General features: G+C 55.5%; 1 protein-coding gene across 1 annotated transcript in view; it reads left to right on the top strand.

The window, feature by feature from the left end:
* Window positions 1-18,737, top strand: part of CNTN3 (contactin 3) — a 64,336-nt gene that overhangs the window by 13,759 nt on the left and 31,840 nt on the right. Inside the window, exons 7-8 of the mRNA XM_019655510.1 lie at window positions 10,973-11,100; window positions 13,386-13,561. Of these exons, the coding sequence (XP_019511055.1) occupies window positions 10,973-11,100; window positions 13,386-13,561 (304 nt within the window). The remainder of the gene's footprint in view (window positions 1-10,972; window positions 11,101-13,385; window positions 13,562-18,737) is intronic.

Genomic DNA, 18,737 nt, shown 5'->3' with positions numbered 1-18,737 from the left:
GACACCTGCACCAAAGGGGACACTTGGACCGTCTGTAAATGCCTTAACTCTAAGCAAAGCTTGACGTGCTGTTTCACGTCGATGTCATGCTGACACCAGGAGTAGCTTCAGGTGGGGGTGTAGGAGCTGGAGGCGCGCTCCCCCAGGACGCCTCGTCTCTGACACCCTGAGTGATTCCGGGGCAGTGCTCCGCAGCAGCAGGACTGATGGCGCCCCCGGGCCGGCAGCCTGTGGGAGCGAGGCCACTGGGCACCGGGCCAGGCTGGTGCCGGCACCTCGTGCTTTGTGGGACGCGGCCGGGCGCTCGCCCCCCCCCCCTCCCCGGCACACTGGGGCGAGGCACCTGCCCATGGCTGGAACTCGCATCTCGAGAAGAGCAGCCCTGTGCGAGGGTTGCATGCCCGCCCCTCCCCGGTCTCTCCGTGTCTGGGCCCCGCTCTGTCCATCACCGAGGAGGCGGCTTTTCTTCATTTATTCAAAAGGCTGCTCCCCTGTCTGCCTGCCTCCCGTCGCCCCCTTTACCCAAAGAGCCGGACGCTCAGGCCCTTCCTGCTTGGCCCTCCAGCCGCCCCTCACGGTGGCCTTGTGCGTCCATGCACCCTGAGGGGCGCAGCTGGCATCACAGCTCAGTTTCACCCCCGTGACCTCAGCCCGTGACACCCACCCTGAGACGATCAGGCTCGTATTGAAGAGAAGAGTGGAGTCCCAAGCCGGCGCCGTCCCAGGTCCAAGCGCTGCCTTCGCAGCGGGACGGCGCCGTCAGCACCTCCCCCCGGCCCTGCCCTGCACACAGCCCAGACCTCGCCTGCCGACCGCGGGCCGCTGCGGGTCCTGTCGTTATTGACATGAATCGGTTATGCCCAACTGGCATGCGGTATGCTAACGACCACGCACAGGATTCATGGCGTCAGACAAGGAACTGTGAGCTTTGTTTGCCTCTTGATTTAATTTTAGTCCATGGAAGGAGCAAAGCGTTGAAGTCAGAAAGACGTGGGTGAGATCAGGGCTCTGCCACCTGCCACCTAGCGGTGACGTTAGACGGGTCACTTAGCCTGAGTCTCGCTTTGCTCATTTGTGAAATAGGTGTTGGCCGTCGTGTCAGGGGGCATGTGCTGGGCTCACATTCTCAGCAAAAAGCGGGCTGGACACCTGGTCGTCCCGAGAGCCAGGGAGGGCGGGACGGGCCCCTCTGGGTGACTGGTCCCTCTCTGTCCGCCGGGGCCCTGCTCTCGAGCAATGGGCTGTAGCTGCAAAGATGAAAATCAAATCAGCTGGTGGCTTCTGTGCGGCTCTCAGGAGCGGGCGCCTGCTGTGCTGACTGGTTTTAATGGGAACTTGTCTCACTGTGTGTCTCAGAAACTTCAGGCTAACAAGACTGGGTTCAAAAGAGATGAGAAGTGAGAAAAGGCCTTTACAAAAACCGAGTTTTACATTATTTAAACCTCCTTAAATACATAAAGTCTACCCAAATATTGTTAAAAGACATCGCTTGCTTTCAAATGGTTTCTGAAATCCTTTCAGTTGAATTTTGCACTTGACCGTGCCGTTCTGAACCCCATATTTCAAATTTGGTTTTTATGGATCACAAAAGTTGAGGGGACTTGAACCACCGTTTGGGCAGCATTGAGATTTTGGTGGAGAAGCTGGTTAATGAGTCCACTTCAGTCAACCTCGTGCTCACACTGGGCACATCGACTCACACCCTTGCTCGGCGCGAACGCGTGTCCGCCGAGTGTGCGCCCGTGAACCCACATCTGTGCTCGCACCGCGGTCCCCGCCGAGGCCCCGAGCCCCACGCGCACGGCCCGGCCCGGCCCCCTCCACGGACGCGCTAAGAAAGAAATGAGGCGGTGCAGAAACCTGCGCCATCGTCCCGGGCTGCCCTCGCCTTGTTTTCTGCCAATATGCTTTCAAGACAAGAAGAAACAGGAGCTTTGTCTCGAGGTCAGACCACGGGCCGTTTAGCCCCGTCGGCACGGAGGGCGCGGGCCTGTTTCGGAGCCCCCTGCGCCCTGCGCCTGTGCTCGGCCCCCCGGGCTGCAGCGTCTGCTTCGGACCCGGAGACCCGGTTCCCACTCAGGTGCCGTCGCCACGCCCAGCAGCAGGGCTCCTTCCGCTCTCCCGCGTGGCCCTCCCGTCCGCTGTGTCCTGTGTCACGCCGAGCACAGCGCCCGCCGCCCGGGCGTCACAGCCTTTCTTGTCTGGCAGCCCCGGGCTCCGCCCCACGTGTGTTTGCTCGCCGCAGCATTCGTTCGCCCGTCAGTCACTTATTTGCCACCTGGTGTTGCCACCGCGGTGGCTGCACAGCAAACCTAACGTGAAGGTGTAAAACCGTCGTTCGATCGTACCTCATGGCTCCCATGGGTCGGAAGTTGGGGGGAGGCCTGGCTAGTGTCTGCTCACGGTGTGCCACTCACTGCAGGCGGGTGTGGCCGGTGCGCCACCACGGTGTGTCACTGCTCACAGGGTGTCACTGCTCATGGTGTCACTCACTGCAGGTGCGCGTGGCCGGAGCTGCAGAGCTGGGAGCTGGGTCTTCCCTGCTTGCCCGTCTGCAGTCCCCAGACCCTTCCACATGGTCACAGGCCACCGGGGTCCCCTCAGAATGTGGTGGCCTCAGGAGGAATCAAAATGCTCGTGTGACAGACACAGAAGTGACTACTGCAGCTGCAACACGGAAGCTGCTAGCCTCGGCTCGGAAGACACCAAACCTCCTGTCCTGTATCCTGTGGTTACCGCAACTCCCCAAGGTTCCCGGGTTCGGAGGGACGGGCATTTGGCTCACTCTTGGTGGCGAGCAGCACGGTTCCGGGAGAGCTTGTGAAACGGGGAAGCGTGGCCGCCTGGGGACATGAGGGCTGTCGCTCTGCCCTGCGGAGCACGGTGCCGGCTCAGGGAGCCAGAGCAGACCGGACACGACGGGTCCGTCCCTGCGGCACTAGCGAGGGAGGGACAGTACACAGAAAGGTTGAAATGATAATTTTCTAGGCCAGGAAGGGCAGGCAAGATCCTTACATAGGGCACTTTAAGAAAGGCCTCGTTATAAAAGCAACTTCTGGGCAGAGAACCAAAAGGTCAGAGGCAGTGGGTCGGGCCAGGGACTGGAAGCCGCGCCTTCCAGGAAGAGGCCGCGGCGAGACCAGAGGCCTGGACGCAGGACGAGATGCCTGGCCGGTGCCCCTGACAGGTCCGGTGCAGAGCGGGGAGGGTGACAGAAAGTGGGGTGAGCGGGCTCCGCAAACGGGGGCCTGGGGGACTGAGAGAAGTGGCGGGGCCGTTTCAAATGGAGTGGGACGTCGCCAGGCGTCTCAGTGCAGCCGTGGGACGTGGTCAGGTTAAAAGGTGACTCTGTCCCTCGTGTGGAGGGACGCAGGCAGTGGCAGTGGGCGAGGTCAGGTGTGTCTGGGAGCCGCAGGGTGAGAGCCCGGAGTCCGGACCAGGGCCAGGGCGGCAGGAGAGCAGGACCCCGTGTGTGGAAGTCGGGCGGGTGAGGCGGCAGCTCAGGGCTGAAGCGTCACAGGAGCGGTCACCCTGGTCGTTGTGCGCGGGCAACACACCCGCCACGGCCCTGTCCCCTGAGCCTCGGTCGGCGCTGGCTCTCGGCCACGGTTGTGTCCTCGAAAACCGCCTTGCGTTGTAAGGACTCAGCAAACGTTTGCTGAAGTGATTTCATCCCCTTTTGGATAGCTTCTCATGTCTTCACTGCACCTATAATTTTCTTATTTAATTTGTTACAACTATTTATTAGAAAGGCTTGAAATTGATTTTTTTTAAATCGATGTCTATTTGAGGCTTCCTGTTAAAAATATGAAAAGTGCCCCATTTTATGACATTCTTCCTCTCCCTGAAGCTCCTACCAGAAGTCGGGGTGGATGGATGGACGGCTGGGGGACGGAGGACTCAGTGGGGGCCGCTGCCCTTCTCTGGGCATAGACCTGGGGATCGGGGTGACGGCTGCTGCCCCCACATTCCGGGGCCGGGAAGGGCCCCCCCGTAGCTTACCGGCTGTGTTCGCTGGATGAGTCGGCTGGCTGAGCGGAAGTCCTTCCCGCCAGCAAACTCAAACAGATTATTTGGACTTTTGTCCTGCACTCCCGCCCCTATTTGTAATTCTCTCCACTTCTACCTCAATGCGGTGCGAACACTGGAGCACTTTGTGTGGGGAAGGCGGGCATTTGACCCTTTGTGAGTCTGTAATCCTGGAAAAGTCTCTAATTGAGGCTGAATATATAAAAGTATTTCGTTTTGGAAAACATTATTTACTAGCCTTTTACATTCAAATGCTAAGGAAAAAGACATCTTTAACTTAAAGATTTTGTTAGTTATTTAGTTTTCCACGGCATTTATTAATTTACTTAGTTGGGAAAATTAAGTAAATCGGAATTGGAATGGCGGCGTTCGTCCGGCAGGAACTCCACATCAGGGCAGGTGTCTGTCGGGCTCCTTGGTCTGTGGTGACACCATGTCCTCTCTGGGGAGGGTGCCTTAAACTCTTCTGCAGGTGACACGGCAGGTATTTACTGGAAAAACGCTGTGCCTGGCACCAGCTTCCGGTGGCTTGTATCCTTCAGGGATTTAGAAACTCGCGGAGAAGTAATTCAAGGGTCTTACCCAGAATTATTAGATAAGCCGCAGACACGATGTGGGAACGGCCAGGACGCGGGATGGCTCCAGAAACCCTGGCAGCTGAGACGGCACCGCCCTGTCATGGCAACTGCTGCTGGAACGCAGGAGCCAGCCGCTTCCTTGGTCTGTTTTGTTTGTGTCACAAAACAAAGTCCCAGGAGGGAGAGACCAGAGGCCGTAGCTCAGAAAACGGCTTCTGAACTGTAGTTCCCACGTCAGCCTCCCCGGGGTCCCCGGGAGCTTGTTAGAAGCGCAAGCTTTGGCCCCACCCGGGACCCAGCCTGGCGGTGGGCCCAGCAGAGGGTGATAGCAAGGCCTCTGGGTGACGGTGACGGTGACACCTGGTAACCACTGCTGTGTGACCCGTCTCCACCCATCAGCTAGGGTCGGCAGCGCCCTTCCCAGACGGCACAGAATGGGGGGAAAGGGTTCCCAAGGGGAGCTGGGCGTTGTTTACCAACGAAGGGCGTCAGCCCCGAGCAGCCCCGCGCGTCTGCAAGACGGAGCAGTGTCCCTTTAGCGGGCACTGCCAGGCCCCGAGCGCTGCCGTGCCCGGGGAGGACACCCACTGGACGGCGCCGGGTCTCTGTGGCTGAGGCCCAGAGGCAGCCTGACCCCGGGCCCCGGGAGGGAGACGCGGCCTGGTCACTCGGCCGGACGCCTTGGCACCCGCCGGGCTCTGGAGGAAGGACCTGACCCGCCGCCCGTCGTCCCCACTGGGCAGCGGGTAGAGAGCGTGTGGGGTCAGCGGTGCAGGGGCACAGGTCTGCCCCTCCGGGGGTGACGGGTTGGAACCCACGGTTCCTCACTCGGTGTTGTGAGGCCGCTCCCCCTGTAAGACGAGGAACAAAGCTGACGTTTGGGTTTTCACGGTTGGACTCATGCGTCTGTGTCTGGCCGAGAACATGGTGTCCACAGGGGCCCTGTGACCCTACCTGGTGCTTCTAACAGGTTTCCTGCGTCTGCGTGGCCGTCAGAGATGCATTTGTTGGGTTTGTTTCACTACCTCACACATCCGAGCGCTTATCATTTTTGCAGATACTCTACTGCATGAGGATTTAAATGTTCAAGTGGATTATTGTGTGGGCTTCATGAATTCCTTAGATGAATAGTTTTTTTTGTGTGTTTGTTTTAGTTGAATTTTTTTATTGATTGAATTTTTTACACTTTATTTATTTTGACATTCGATATTACTTTATATGAATTTCAGGTGCACAGTACAGTGGTCAGACATTTACATAATTCAAGAAGTGATCCCCGTGACTAGTCTAGCCCCCACCTGTAACATAGTTATTACCATGTTATTGACTGTATTCCCTATGCTTTACTTTACATCCTCATGACTATTAGGTAACTAACTGCCAATTTGTACTTTTTTTTTTAATTGAGGAATTGGGGAAGGGGAACAGCCAAGTTGTTGTCCTTCAGTCTTAGTTGTGGAGGCGCAGCTAGCTCAGCTCCAAGTCCAGTCGCCATCCGGCCGCCACCCCCATCGGCAGCTCAGCTCAAGGTGCCGTGTTCAATCTTAGTTGTAAGTGAGCATAGCCCACCATCCCATGCGGGAGTCGAACCAGTAACCTTGTTGTTAGGAGCCCATGTTCTCACCAGCTGAGCCATCCTGCCACCTGTTGGCAGCTCAGCTCAGGCACAGCTCACTGACCCATGTGGGAATCGAACCGGCGGCCCTGTTGCTCAGAGCTCGCACTCTTAACCAACTGAGCCACCCTGCTGGCCCCAATTTGTACTTCTTAATCCCTTCCCATTTTCCACCCATTTCCCCAAACCCCTCCCATCTATTACCCCAATAGATCTAGTGCCCACCTGACACCATGGGTTGTAGGGTGCAGCATAAGGAACACAGTAATATTGTAATATTGTAAAATAATATTGTAATAATTAGATAAATAGCTTATATAGCCCCTCAAACTGGAAATTTCCTTATAGGGTCCTTTTAGACTTGAGTCCATTTTAGGAAGAAACCCTGTTGAGTCACTGTCATAATAAATTTAGCTCCAAATATGTTTGTCGTGATAGGCATGCATTTGCAAAGGTTTTATGAAAGGAAGAAAAAATGCTCCTTTATTGTGGATTCTGTTATGCACATGAAGAAATGTTCATCGCGGTGAAAAGTGTTTCTCATGGCTCCAGCGTGGGGCCACGTCCGGCTTCCCCAGGACCCGGCTGCCTGGCCCCGGAGCGTGAGTGTCCGACCAAACAGCCACGCTGCCTGCCGCTCACGCCAAGGAGGATAATTAACGGCCGGTCTTCTCCGCTCTGCCTCGCTTTCCCTTGGAGATTTTCTAACTGATAAATCACTCAGCTAACACTGTGGAATTTAGAAGCTGGAAGCCCACAGAGGAGTAGCTAAAGGAGTGAAATGCCAGCATTATATCCCGAGGCACTGTCGGTGTCACCAACGTCTGGGGCGAGAGGTGCGTGGACCAGGATGTGCACTAGAGGCTCTCTGAAGCATCCTTTCTGATGTTTTCCTGTCGCTGTACATGTGCTCTCCTGACTGACTTATTGACCCTGCAACGTCTGCACTGTGCGTCTTGCAGCGAATTGTAAGATCCGCCTCTTAGAGCGTGTTCTCAGGAAGGGGACCCCAGGTCGCCTGTTGCCCCCTGTACTGCAGTTTAGTCACCGGGGTCTCACGGGAGCCCGTCCACGAGGCTGCTGCCCGAGCAGGTGGGCACTGGCAGCGCGTCTGTTACACTCACGTGGAATAAATGACCGTAATTTTCAGAACACAGGCAGGGAAAAGCAGCATTTTCAAAAATGCCGCCTTACGTGCATCATACCGCACACTTTTCCCATCTTAGAACACACTGCGTTATCTGGGTGCTCGAACGGCATCATAAAGTTCAGGTCCGTGTTACTAAGACGGCCGTCTGCTTTCTGAGCTGCCCGTTTCCTCACAGCCGTGAATGCAGACCCATCACTGAATTACAGCCTGGCCCATTAGGGCGGCACTTACCCAGACTCACCGCAGACTGCTCCAAGCTCAGCGAACTAATTAACCTCTTTTACTGCAAAAGGAAAGGCCAATAAAAGGGTCCGTATGAAGGTGTATCTAAAACCAATCAGGGAGTTAATGGGCCACCGCGATATAAACTGCGCGTTCCTCAGAGCTCACCGGAGCGCCGCGTTTCTGAACGGTGGTCAGTAAATCTCCATGTAACCCTTTGTGCCAGGCTACCCACATTGTCAGCGCCGCCCGTTGGCAGAAAACGTGTCCCCAGAAGGATTAGCGAGCAATGTCGTGTGTAGTGAGTGGGACGAAGTGCTCCCTCGGATCTCTGCAGGGAGGCAGCGTTAGTGAAGCTTTCTGTTGAGAAATAGTTATTCCACCCACTTCCTGACGAGTGTGTACAGCCTGGGGGCTGCCCGGGGGCCTCTGGGAACTTGCTGGGAGCGCCTGTTTGGGAAGAAAACACCCAGGCAGCTCCGTGTTCTCAGCGACAGACCTGGCGTTCTCTGGGAGCCGATGCGTTCGTTTTGGCGTCTTCCCTCTTTCTTTCTTTATGTATGAAACTCTCCAGCCAATCTGCGCTTTCCTTTTCATCGTAATGGTTGAATGTGGTGACCAGCACTGGTCCCTGGGGCATGCGGCTAAAACTGTGCAGCCAGGCTGCCTGCGGCCTGGGTCAGCGGCACCGCCGGTGGCCACGCTCACCCCCTCCTCTGAGACGTCTCTGCCGCTTCCTCTCCCACCTTCCTCCTCAGTCCCTCCCGCTCCGCTGACTTCTTCCCTGATGGTGCATTTTCAGTCCTCTCATCCAGGAAGGTAATTTCTGAACCTCTTCATCCAGGCGCCTCCTGCCTCAACTTCTCTGTTCCGTGTATATTTATATGCACATGCAGATGAATACATGCAAATGCATATTTCACGTATGGAACATGCACACATGTGTGTGCACATGTGCATGAATATATGTATGGGCATGTGTGTAATCGTCCGTACTCTCCCTGCATTCATTCCCTATAAGTCTCTAAGTCCTCAGTGCCTGGCAGCCCTGTGTCCCCAGCTCTCCTGAGCTTGTGCCTGAAGCCGTAGCATCACGGATTCTTCGCCAAGTCCATCCTGGGTGTCTGCTCTGTGCCGGGAGCTGGTCAAGGCTCCAGGAATCGTGTGACCGACCCAGACACGCCACCAGCTTCCAGGGGCCCCTGGAGGAGAGAACCACTGGTCCGACCACACACATGCAGCTGGCCAGTCGCAGTCGCTGTGAAGAAAGCACAGAAGACATAGGCTCCGTTGTGGGAAAACCCTCATCCAACCCGCAGGCTCAGGGAAGTGACGCGAGTCTGAAGGCTGAGGACACATTAACCAGTCCCAGGGAACAGCTTCTGTAAAGGCCCCAGACGGGAAGCGGCTTGAAAGCGATGGCGGGGAGGCGTGTGACTGGAGGCCTGCGAACAAGGAGAGGAATTCGGAGGGGACACGACGTCGCGGGGAGGTGGGGCCTGTCGTGAGTGTGGCTCCGGCTTAGGGGACGGTCTTTCTGCTCAGGCAGCGTGATGCACAAGGTGGATCTCGGCGAGGCTTGGGCACGCGGGGGTGGCGGCTGGTGGCTCGTTACCTCCTGTGACACTTGCTCCCGTGTTCCTCCAAACAGCCCCCTCCCTGGGCCCCCTTCATTGTCACCTCCCGTGGGGTTCCCATCAGGGGCTAGTGCCCGCTTTACAAAAGGGTTTGTCCTCCCAGGAGCTAAGGTGCGGGGTTTCCGGGGAGCACGAGCCGCCCTGTCCGCCCCCCGAGGGGTCTGGCTTCTGTGGGAGTCCCACGCCGAGCCTTCCCACAGGCCGGGGAGGCGCCAGGCGCTTCCTCCCTTTGCTTAGCAACTCACGTTCAAACCAGTGCTCTGTGCCCCCCGGTTGGCTCTCTGGGCCCCTGTCCTCAGACCCTTTTGTTTTAAAGATCCCCTGATCTATTTTAAAATTAACACGCGCAGTGAACTTGCACGGGTGGCTGTACCCAGGGTCACACACAGGTCCCTGTGAGCTGATGCTCGCCCCACCACGGCTTTCTCACACAGATGTAACCAGGATGCAAGTGACAGCGGGTAGCAGGCTGCTGAAAGAACACACGTGTGCGCGTGCGCACACACACACACACACACACACACACACACACACACACGCACGACGTGTCTTGGATAGCTTTGATCCCTAGCTCAGACCAGGCACATTTCTGACGGCACCGTAAGTCCTGCCACACAGGACAGACAGCACGTGGAGACGAGCTGAGCTCTCGGCTGCAGCCCCGCGTCCTCAGCACCATCCCTGCGTCCTGCGTGGCCCCAGCGCGAGGGTGGCCCTGGAGCCCGGTTTGCAAGCGTCGTGTCACAGTCACTCGGGGGCTGTGAATCTTCCTAAGATGTTTGCCGTCCCTTTGGGAAAATGTGAGACTCACGTGTCAAATGAGTGAGTCCTAAGAGATAAAAGGCCTTTCAAGCATCAGACGCGCACCGTGGACAGGAAGGACTTTAGGAACTTAGAGGAAGGGAGAGTAATGATGGACAGCCAGGGTGGGCTGGGGGGGGTTCCGTGGGCGGGACAGTGGCAGTTACCCCGTTCTCATGGTCGCCCTCAGCTCCAGCAACCCCCTCAGCACCCCCTCACCCCACCCGCGTCGCCCAGTGTCCCCAGCGGCTCCCATGAAGCAGGGACCCTGAGCGGACAGTGGCTCATCGGCTCCCGGAGCCTCGCGACCGGCTGGTTTCCGCGGAGGGGCGACTGTCGCGCTGCGAGTGACCCGGGACCCTCACGGGGCCTCGGACCCATCAGGCCTCCCTCCGCCTCCTCACGGGTCAGCGGGCACTGAACCCCGAGTCTGTCCCGCATGTTGGACACCCTGATGCGCCCCCCGCCGCCCGTCACATCTCCCCAAACCTGGGTCTGTCCTGGAGGGATGGGCGCTCCAGGCTTCAGAAGGGAAGGCAACAAGGTTCCTTATTTCTCACACACTGCTTCAAATTTAACAGACAATCTCTCGTGGCTACTTTTTATTTTCTCCCAAGTCCTAGGGCTAACCCGTGATTAATCTGCCACACCGTGTGTTTTTGGAGAACATTGCAGCTTTATTAGATGAAGCCCTCCCCGAGCTAGGTGTGACGTGAAGTCGTGCTGTGTAAAAAATATCAGGAAAGGCAGCTGTTCTCACTCAGCTTTGTAAAGTATGTGTGCGTAACTTTTCTCTAATTTTTATTTCTAAGAAGGCTGGGGGCTGCTTTCTTGCACCCTAAAAGTACTGGCTTAAGGCCACACTTCTATTAAAAGTTTATATTTATTTGGGGAAAAAATGACTACCGTAAATTGATGGTGTAATTTGTGTTTCCTTTAGAATCTCTTTTTTAAAGGATGGAGGACTCAAAATCGCCAATGTGACTAAAGCCGACGCTGGGACCTACACCTGCGTCGCCGAGAACCCGTTCGGGAAAGCCAATGCCTCCACGCACGTGGTCGTGACCGGTGAGTGCGTGTCTCACGGGTCACTCCTGGGGGGACGAGCTGTGTGGTGTGGACTCACCGTCAAAGGAAAAATGTTCCCACAGTCTGCAGGGCAGGCTCTGCGAAGGTGTTGCATGTGCATTTCTGTTCTTTTTAATGGGAGAAAGTCGAGGGGACGGCTCAGCGTCTGCCTGGCACCCGGCAGGGCGGGCGGTGGGGTTACAGGCAGCTCACGCCACCGCCTGGCTTTTGTCTCATGTGTCCTGTGACGTCAGGTCTTTGGGGTACACTGCCTGTTCCAACATCTTTGATAGTCTCTGGAGATGCCGAAGTTCCTGGAATAACCTCTGATATCAGTAAGAATCAGTTAGAGTTGTGGATGTATTTTGCTCAGTGATTCATTCAAGAAGTAAGTCTGAGGATGTAGCTTGTGCAGATGCTCAGGTTATGTCAGTAAAGAGTGACCCGCTACCCTCGTGAGCTTTCCTCCTTCCAGTAGGAACAAAAAGCAAGAAAGGTACAAATAGTTAGAAAATGCATAGTGTGGGGGGGGGTGCTGCAGCAGAAACGGGCACAGCACCGGCCCCTCGAGATGGAGGCAGACCACGATTTCATGGAGACGAAGGCGCCACGCACGGATCCTGGGGACCAGCACAGTGGGGTCCCTGGGACGTCAGCTGTGAGCTGGAGGGGGGCTGCCAGCTGCTGCACAGGAGCGGACTGACGGGGTGACGGGAAGGATGACCGTAGCCGCTCCGTGCAGCTCAGACGGCCGGCAGTGAAGGCGGGAGAGGTCTCAGGTGACCATCGGCGCCTGGGCAGGGGCGACGCTGACCCGCAGGGTGGCCGCGGAGCAGCTGCGGGAGGGCCGGGTTCTGCGTGCAGAGTCAGGAGGGGCTGACGGACTGGGAGTGACTCCCGGGGACAGAAAGGAGCCAGACGACCGCAGGCTGCCTGTGACCAGGGAGAGCAACACCCACCGTGGAGGGAAGGCTGAGGTGGCACCGGTGGGGGCAGGTCAGGTGTCCCATCGAGTGTGTCGGGTGTGAGAGCTTCGTCAGGCTCCTGTGTACAGCAGACCAGGGCTGTGGCAGCCGGAAGCAGTTCCAGGACGTTGGGGTAAAACAGAAGAGGCCAGCTTTGCCCTCTGCTGCGCGCCCGCGGGGGCCAGCCGTGCCGTCTTCATCCGGCAGTGAAGGGTCCCAGCGCCCGCACCGCCTGGTCGCCCGCCTGTCCGGGACAGAGAGGAGACGTCCCCGCTGCCCACGGTCCGTCCAGGCCTCTGCCCGCTGGTGCCTCACACTCTCCTACCTACGTTTCATTGGCCGCCGTGTCACCACTTGGCCATGCCAGCATTCAACCGTGTTAAGAGTGTAACCCTACTATGTTCCCAGGAGGGATAGCGGTGAGCAGCCATGTCTGTGGTAACACCCAGTGAGTACGCTGCGGGATTTGGGGGCAGTCGTGCAGGAGAAACATGGGGAGTTGTGAGCACACAGCTGGGTCCGTGACAAAGAAGAGACTGGATAAAATCACCAACAAAACGGTGAAGACAGAATAAGAAAGAGCGCTGCCCGGGACACAGTCAGAACCGAGAGGCGTGGGGGAGCGCGAGGACCAGAAACGGGGCGACCAGCGTGGGGAGAAACCGGGTACAGAGTGCGTCGAGGAGAAGACGGGCCCGGGGCCGCGGCCGGACAGGGCGCCGCCAGGAGCGGGCTCAGCAGAGCAATGCCGGCGGCACCTCCGAATGGGGAGGAGCACAGCAGTGGGGAGCGGCCCTGGGAAAGTGGGGTCAGACAGATGCAAGGACGTGGGGACGACAGGAAGAAACGCCCATGTGGACATTTGCAAAGAGGAAGAAAAACAGACCTCCGTGGACATTTTAACTGGAGTCCTCTCTTGTATCGATTCTGAACACCTTTTGTGGAGTCTTTCGGAGGTTCGAATCCACTTAAATGTGGATAGTAACCCGCTTTCCTGTCATTCAAAGTTAGGGGAACCTGGAGGTTTCTGGCTCTTGTGCTGTACTTCCTGTGTCAGCTGAGATGGCTGTGGCAGCCTTGTCACTGGTTTATAGGGGACACGATGTTAAACATACATATCCTGTAAATTCAGATATCATGAGTCTTTTATCAAGAATTGTGGATCCGAGGAAAAGTGTTTAAAAATGTGTGAAAAGGTCTGTAACCTCGCAGACTTAGTTACAGACACGTGTGAGTTACGCTTGCCTTCTGCCTGTCGACGTCGCGCTCATCAGAGTAAGAATGCTGAAGTTGTACCTAAAACTGTTTTCTTCCCCACAGACCCCACGCGGATAACCGTGGCGCCATCCAACATGGACGTGTCCGTTGGCGAAAGCGTCGTTCTGCCCTGCCAGGTGCAGCATGACCCCCTGTTAGACATCACGTTCACCTGGTACTTCAATGGGGTCCTCACGGACGTCCAGAAAGACGGCGCTCACTTTGAGAAAGTCGGTGGGGTAAGTGGTGCCTCTTCCCTCCCGTTTATACGACATGCGGCTGTGACGCCTGGTCCCTAAAGAGGCATCTGGCACGTACGTGACGCCCCAGAAATGTGTGTTTTGTGAGGAATCCAGGCTCTCGGTTTTGCCATGCTCTGATTTTGTTACTGCGATTACCAGAAAGCGGGCGCGTTTACCTTAATCTGTAAGGTCTGGTTTCATTAAAGCTGCTCGTTGCCGCCACGTGAAACGTGGTTATCCACGATGGCTCCGTCCTCCGTGGTGGTGGGAAGGCACGTTTTCGTACACACGCGTTTATTTCTGACATGACACGTTCATCACGAAGCTGAAGGAGTGCCACCTGCCAGGCATCCCCTGTGTGTCCAGCCAGGAGCTCAGCGCCGTCAACCCTCGAAACCGCCCTGAATCAGCAGAGGGGTTTTCACCTTACAGCTGCACAAACTTAGGACTTGAAACGTTTATAAACTGGCCCAGGGTCACTGGTGGGACGGAGACCCAGGCCTAGATCTGTGTGTCCCCAAAACAGATGCTGTCTGATACCCTATTCCACCTCTTTGGTGACAGCTCTGTGTGACCAAAAGGGACAGATTTCAAGAAACCGACACTTGGAGGAGGACCGTTAGGGGCGACCAGCGTGGGTGGGCCTCGCTGACACGAGCAGGCCTCCCCGCGGGCCGCCTGCCTGGGAACCCACCGTCGCCAGCCACGTGCCCTTGGTGGCCTGTTGTCACCGACTCGGGTGGCTTCCCTGTGTGGCTGAGATGCCCGTGGTGCAGAGTGGACTCGGGGTCTCGTCCTTTGGACAAAAGGATGTGATGGGCGACTCAGTTGTATTCATTTGACCGCGATTTCTTATTAAACGTACGTGTATGTTTCACAGGTACGTGCGCATGTTAGGATTGTGTACAAATGGAAGGATGATTCTTTGATGTGAACTGTGTCCCCCAGAAGAGATTTGTGCAAGTCCCAGTGCCGAATTGAGAAATAACTGAACGTCCCGGACGTTCTCTGCCCCGGCTCCCAGCACAGACAGCGGTGTCTTTGTTCTAACGAGGTGCCCGCTGGTGGGCTCCCCACCAGCGCCAGGGTAGTTGCCAGGAAGACCGAGCCGGGGTCAGACGCTTAGGGTCTCAGCCCTGTCACCCACCCTCCGGGAAGGGGACAGGGGCTGGCGATGCAGATGGTGACGGATCAGGCCTACCTGATGAAGTCGCCATAAAAATGCCTGAAGTGCGGGGTTTGGAAAGCTTCTGGGCTGGTGAACCATCCACGTGCTGGGAGGGTGGCTCCCAGCTTCACAGGGACAGACACCCCTGCACTCAGGACTCCCTACACCTCACCTTACGCACTTCTGCATCTGGCTGTTTGTCTGTGTCCTCATGCACTCTTTCTAATTAACCGGTAAATGTAAATAAATGATTCCCTGAGTTCTATGAGCTGTTCCAGCAAACGGTTGAACCCCAGGAGGGGTCACAGGAACCCCGATCTCTACTCGGTCAGTCAGTAATACAGGTGACGATGTGAGACTTGTGCCTGGTGCTTGGAGCGGGGTGTCGTGTGGGACTGAGCCGCTCACCTGTGGGGTGTGGGGGCAAAATGGAGCTGAGCTGCGGGCACCCGGCTGGGTCAGACGTGCGGGTGGGAGACGCACCTGGTGCCAGACGCGTGGCTCTGAGTGTCGTCGCTGACGTGACACAGAAGAGTCTTCCCTACGCCGTCGTGCTTCAGTGTGACCTCGGGCGGAGGTAGGGTCGCTGCGGACCCAGCTCCGTCACAGTGAGGGCCTCCTGGTGCCGGTGGCCCTAACCAGTGGGACCAGTGTCCTCACACAAAGAGGGAAGTTTGGACACAGACACGGGGACAGCGAGTGGAGACACTGACTCAGGGCCAAGGGCCGGGGGCAGACGCGGGGCGTCCACACGAAGGGGAGGTGACGCTGGGCGTCCACAGCCGCGAGGGCCAGGCGTCCAGGGCTGGAAGGGGCGAGGCAGGGTCCTGTCCGGAGCCGGGGGACGGAGACCGGACTCTGGGCTTCTAGTCCTGGGGCCACAGGGGAGTGAAGCCACCCCGTCCGTGTTACTTGTGACAGCAACTGATACAGGGGGTCCTTTAAACGAGAAAACACGGAGGCACTCAGATGCCAGCCACGGGGAAGTACAGTTTCAGCACCGTTTCTATGCTCTATATCTGGCTTATTCTGTTTTAGAAGTTCTAGTTCTCCTAATTATTCTGACTAATTCAAGGCTTTTAAGACCTTCCCCGGTTACAACCCATTAGGTAGCATGCCCTTCACTATTGCATTAAAAGCCCATTTTTACGCCTTCAGTTCCTTCTCCACAACAGCACAGGCATTTTCCAGCCGCCCCGCCAGCTCCGCACCCTCACGCGGGTGGACTGCTTGCCCGTCTGTCCCTGGAGAGAAGGGGGGGCCGTCGCTCCAGTAAAGACCCCTTGTCCATCTGGAAACGGCTGCTACTCTGAGCCACCCCTTGTCCTGACTGTAATTCTTAGACAAACAATTTTATTTGAAACGCTGGTTTCCTTTGCTGTGTGATGGGATTTTAAACTATCGATAATATTGCATCGAATGCAATGCCCCCTGTCTTACCTAAAGCTAAAGAAATATATGACGAACGACTCAGCACTCAGAGCAGTTTGATTTTAATATGCATCAGGCCTCCTCAAAGCAACACTGAGACAGTTTAGTGGCTGCTGCTTTCTGTCGGAGGCGCTTGGCGTTAAGAGGAGTTGAGATGTTAGTGCAGCTCAACGGCACCTGCTTTGCGTGGGCTCCGCAGAAGGCATAAGTCACCTGTACAAAGCTGGGTGCCTGAAATGTGAAGTTTCACCCATTAATCCTGTCACTTGCCAGTGCAGGTCTTTTTCTAACATGCTAGTTCATGGCCTGGGTATTTTTTTATTAACTTGTGCCGTTAGGAAGTTGATATTTCGCCGTCAAGATGGACCTGTAGCCGTACCCGATGGTGCCACCCATAAGCACAAGCAATTATAACAAGTCAGCTGGTTTTCTGTAGCACGAGAAGCAGCCGCGTCACAGCCCTTCCCCGGGGGTGTGCGCATTGCAGCGTTCGCTCCAGCCTGCTGGCCTGGGATCCTGGCACGAGCGTGGATGCGCCCCGTTCTCAGAAGCAGCAGATGTGACGGGGAGGCTGGAAGGGTGACAGCAAGCACCATGTTTAGAAGGGACAAGGGGTAGCTCAGAAAAGGGAGAACCCAACTCACAGGCTCGCTGACTCAGCCATTCGTCTTCGGGACGATGGAGGGCATTCAGTAGTCACTCATAAAAATAAAAAAAATATGTACCTTTGGGGAAAGATCCATGCGCTCAAAAAGCTCCCACAGTTGAGCTCAGATTTATCGTGTCCATTTGAACCTCGCGTCAGAGGCACAGAGGACACCGGCCACGGGTTTCTGCACAGAGCCGGACGTGAGACGGTGTCACCGACTCAGCCCCATGTCTGCAGAGACGGGCGCTTTGCACGGAGGACCGGGGCCCGGGGACGCGCTGCAGCCTGTGCCCCGGGACCGACCCGGGTCGCATAAGCACAGTGGCCGAAGGCACCGCTCAAGCCTGCCCTTCAAGTTCCGTTTTCAACCACTGGCAGGTCAGCTGGCCAAAAATAAGAAAAATCTTTAAATAGTTCAGTCAACTACTTGGATACAAGATAAATTTACAAACAGTGACAACTATCTCATGTATCAACAATGACCAATAAAAAGGATAATGGGGCACAAAGCTCCCTCAAAAGATAAAATACACAATAATTTGCACAACTACCGAGGTCTAAATAAAGAAAAGTACAATACTTTCTTAACATGGAAGGAGGGAAGGAAGGAAGGAAGGAAGGAAGGAAGGAAGGAAGGAAGGAAGGAAGGAAGGAAGGAAGGAAGGAAGGAAGGAAGGAAGGAAGGAAGGAAGGAAGGAAGGAAGGAAAGAAGGAAGGTGGACAGACGGATGGATGGAGGAGGGGTGGATGGATGGATGGATGGAGAGATAGGAAACAATAAAAAACTTAGTGTTCCTAGATGAAATAAAACAGCGAATTGTAAGGCTTTAATTTGTCCATGGTTTTAAAATAACTAAGAATCCGTTTAAATCATTCTGAGAGCGTTTAGGGTAAGAAACCCCATAAGGAGTTGCCGCGTCCGACTGGCGTGATAAACACAGAGCCTCCTCGTCACAGATCTGAACTCGGAGCTGCAGCTTTGACACCTGTTCCGTTCTCTTACAAACGGCTGCCCTTCGCGTCTCCGCCTCCGTTTCCTCACCTGCAACAGCGAGGAGAGAGGAGCCCTTGCTCAGAGGAAGAGCGGCACGTTGTGCCAGCTCCCGGTCGTGGCACCATCACTGCCCCCACGTTCTCGAGGCGCCCGAAGCACCGCACGTTCCTCTCAGCAGGACCCAGGACTCCCGGTTCCCCAAATCCTTCCCCACGCTTGTTTTTTCTTTGATTTTTGAAAAAGTTTTGCCAAACAGGTGGCTGAGAAGTGACATCTCATTATCACCACTTTCTTATTTCTCCGATTAATAATGAGATTGAGAATGTCTCCGTTTGCTTATAAGGAATTTGGATATTAAAGACAGATTTAGAATTGTAACTGACTCCTCCAAATCAAGAAAATTGGGAGCTTAGTACTGATTCTTGTGAAATGCAAGATTATTTCTGCAGGAAAGAGATAAACATTATGTGTTTCTTTCTAGCCAGAACAATTCACAAGAGCTCAGCTACCTGGATTATTATATAAAAGAATGTTTAAAACATTTTTTTTAATCCAGCAATGTTGACAATGACTTTCCAAAGTGACACAAAATACAAACTGCTTCAAGACGTGCGTCAGAGCACAAAACCTACTTGACTCCGTCCAGAGACAAAGACATGCAGTTGAGGTTGGCATTTGTCAGATTTTCATCTCATCGATTCCACCTGTTCAGTAGACGCTGTCCTCCCGAGGTCACAGCAGGAAGTCCTCCCTGAGGCACAAATTCAGCGTGAACCGGCCCGTTCCTGTCCCACAATTCGGCCTCCCCTTCCTCACGTGGCAAACCATACTTTGCGCGTTCCTCCTGTTGGAATTTCAGGGATCTGCGGTCGGTCCTGCATTCAAGCTGCTGGTTTTTCTCAGCTCAACTCACTGGAAATACCTTCTCACA

The sequence above is a fragment of the Hipposideros armiger genome, unplaced genomic scaffold (genome assembly GCF_001890085.2).
Source record: "Hipposideros armiger isolate ML-2016 unplaced genomic scaffold, ASM189008v1 scaffold_241, whole genome shotgun sequence".
Classification (NCBI taxonomy): Eukaryota; Metazoa; Chordata; class Mammalia; order Chiroptera; family Hipposideridae; genus Hipposideros; species Hipposideros armiger.
The sequence above is the reverse complement of the archived record's forward strand: the minus strand, read 5'-3'. Positions and strand labels throughout refer to the sequence as shown.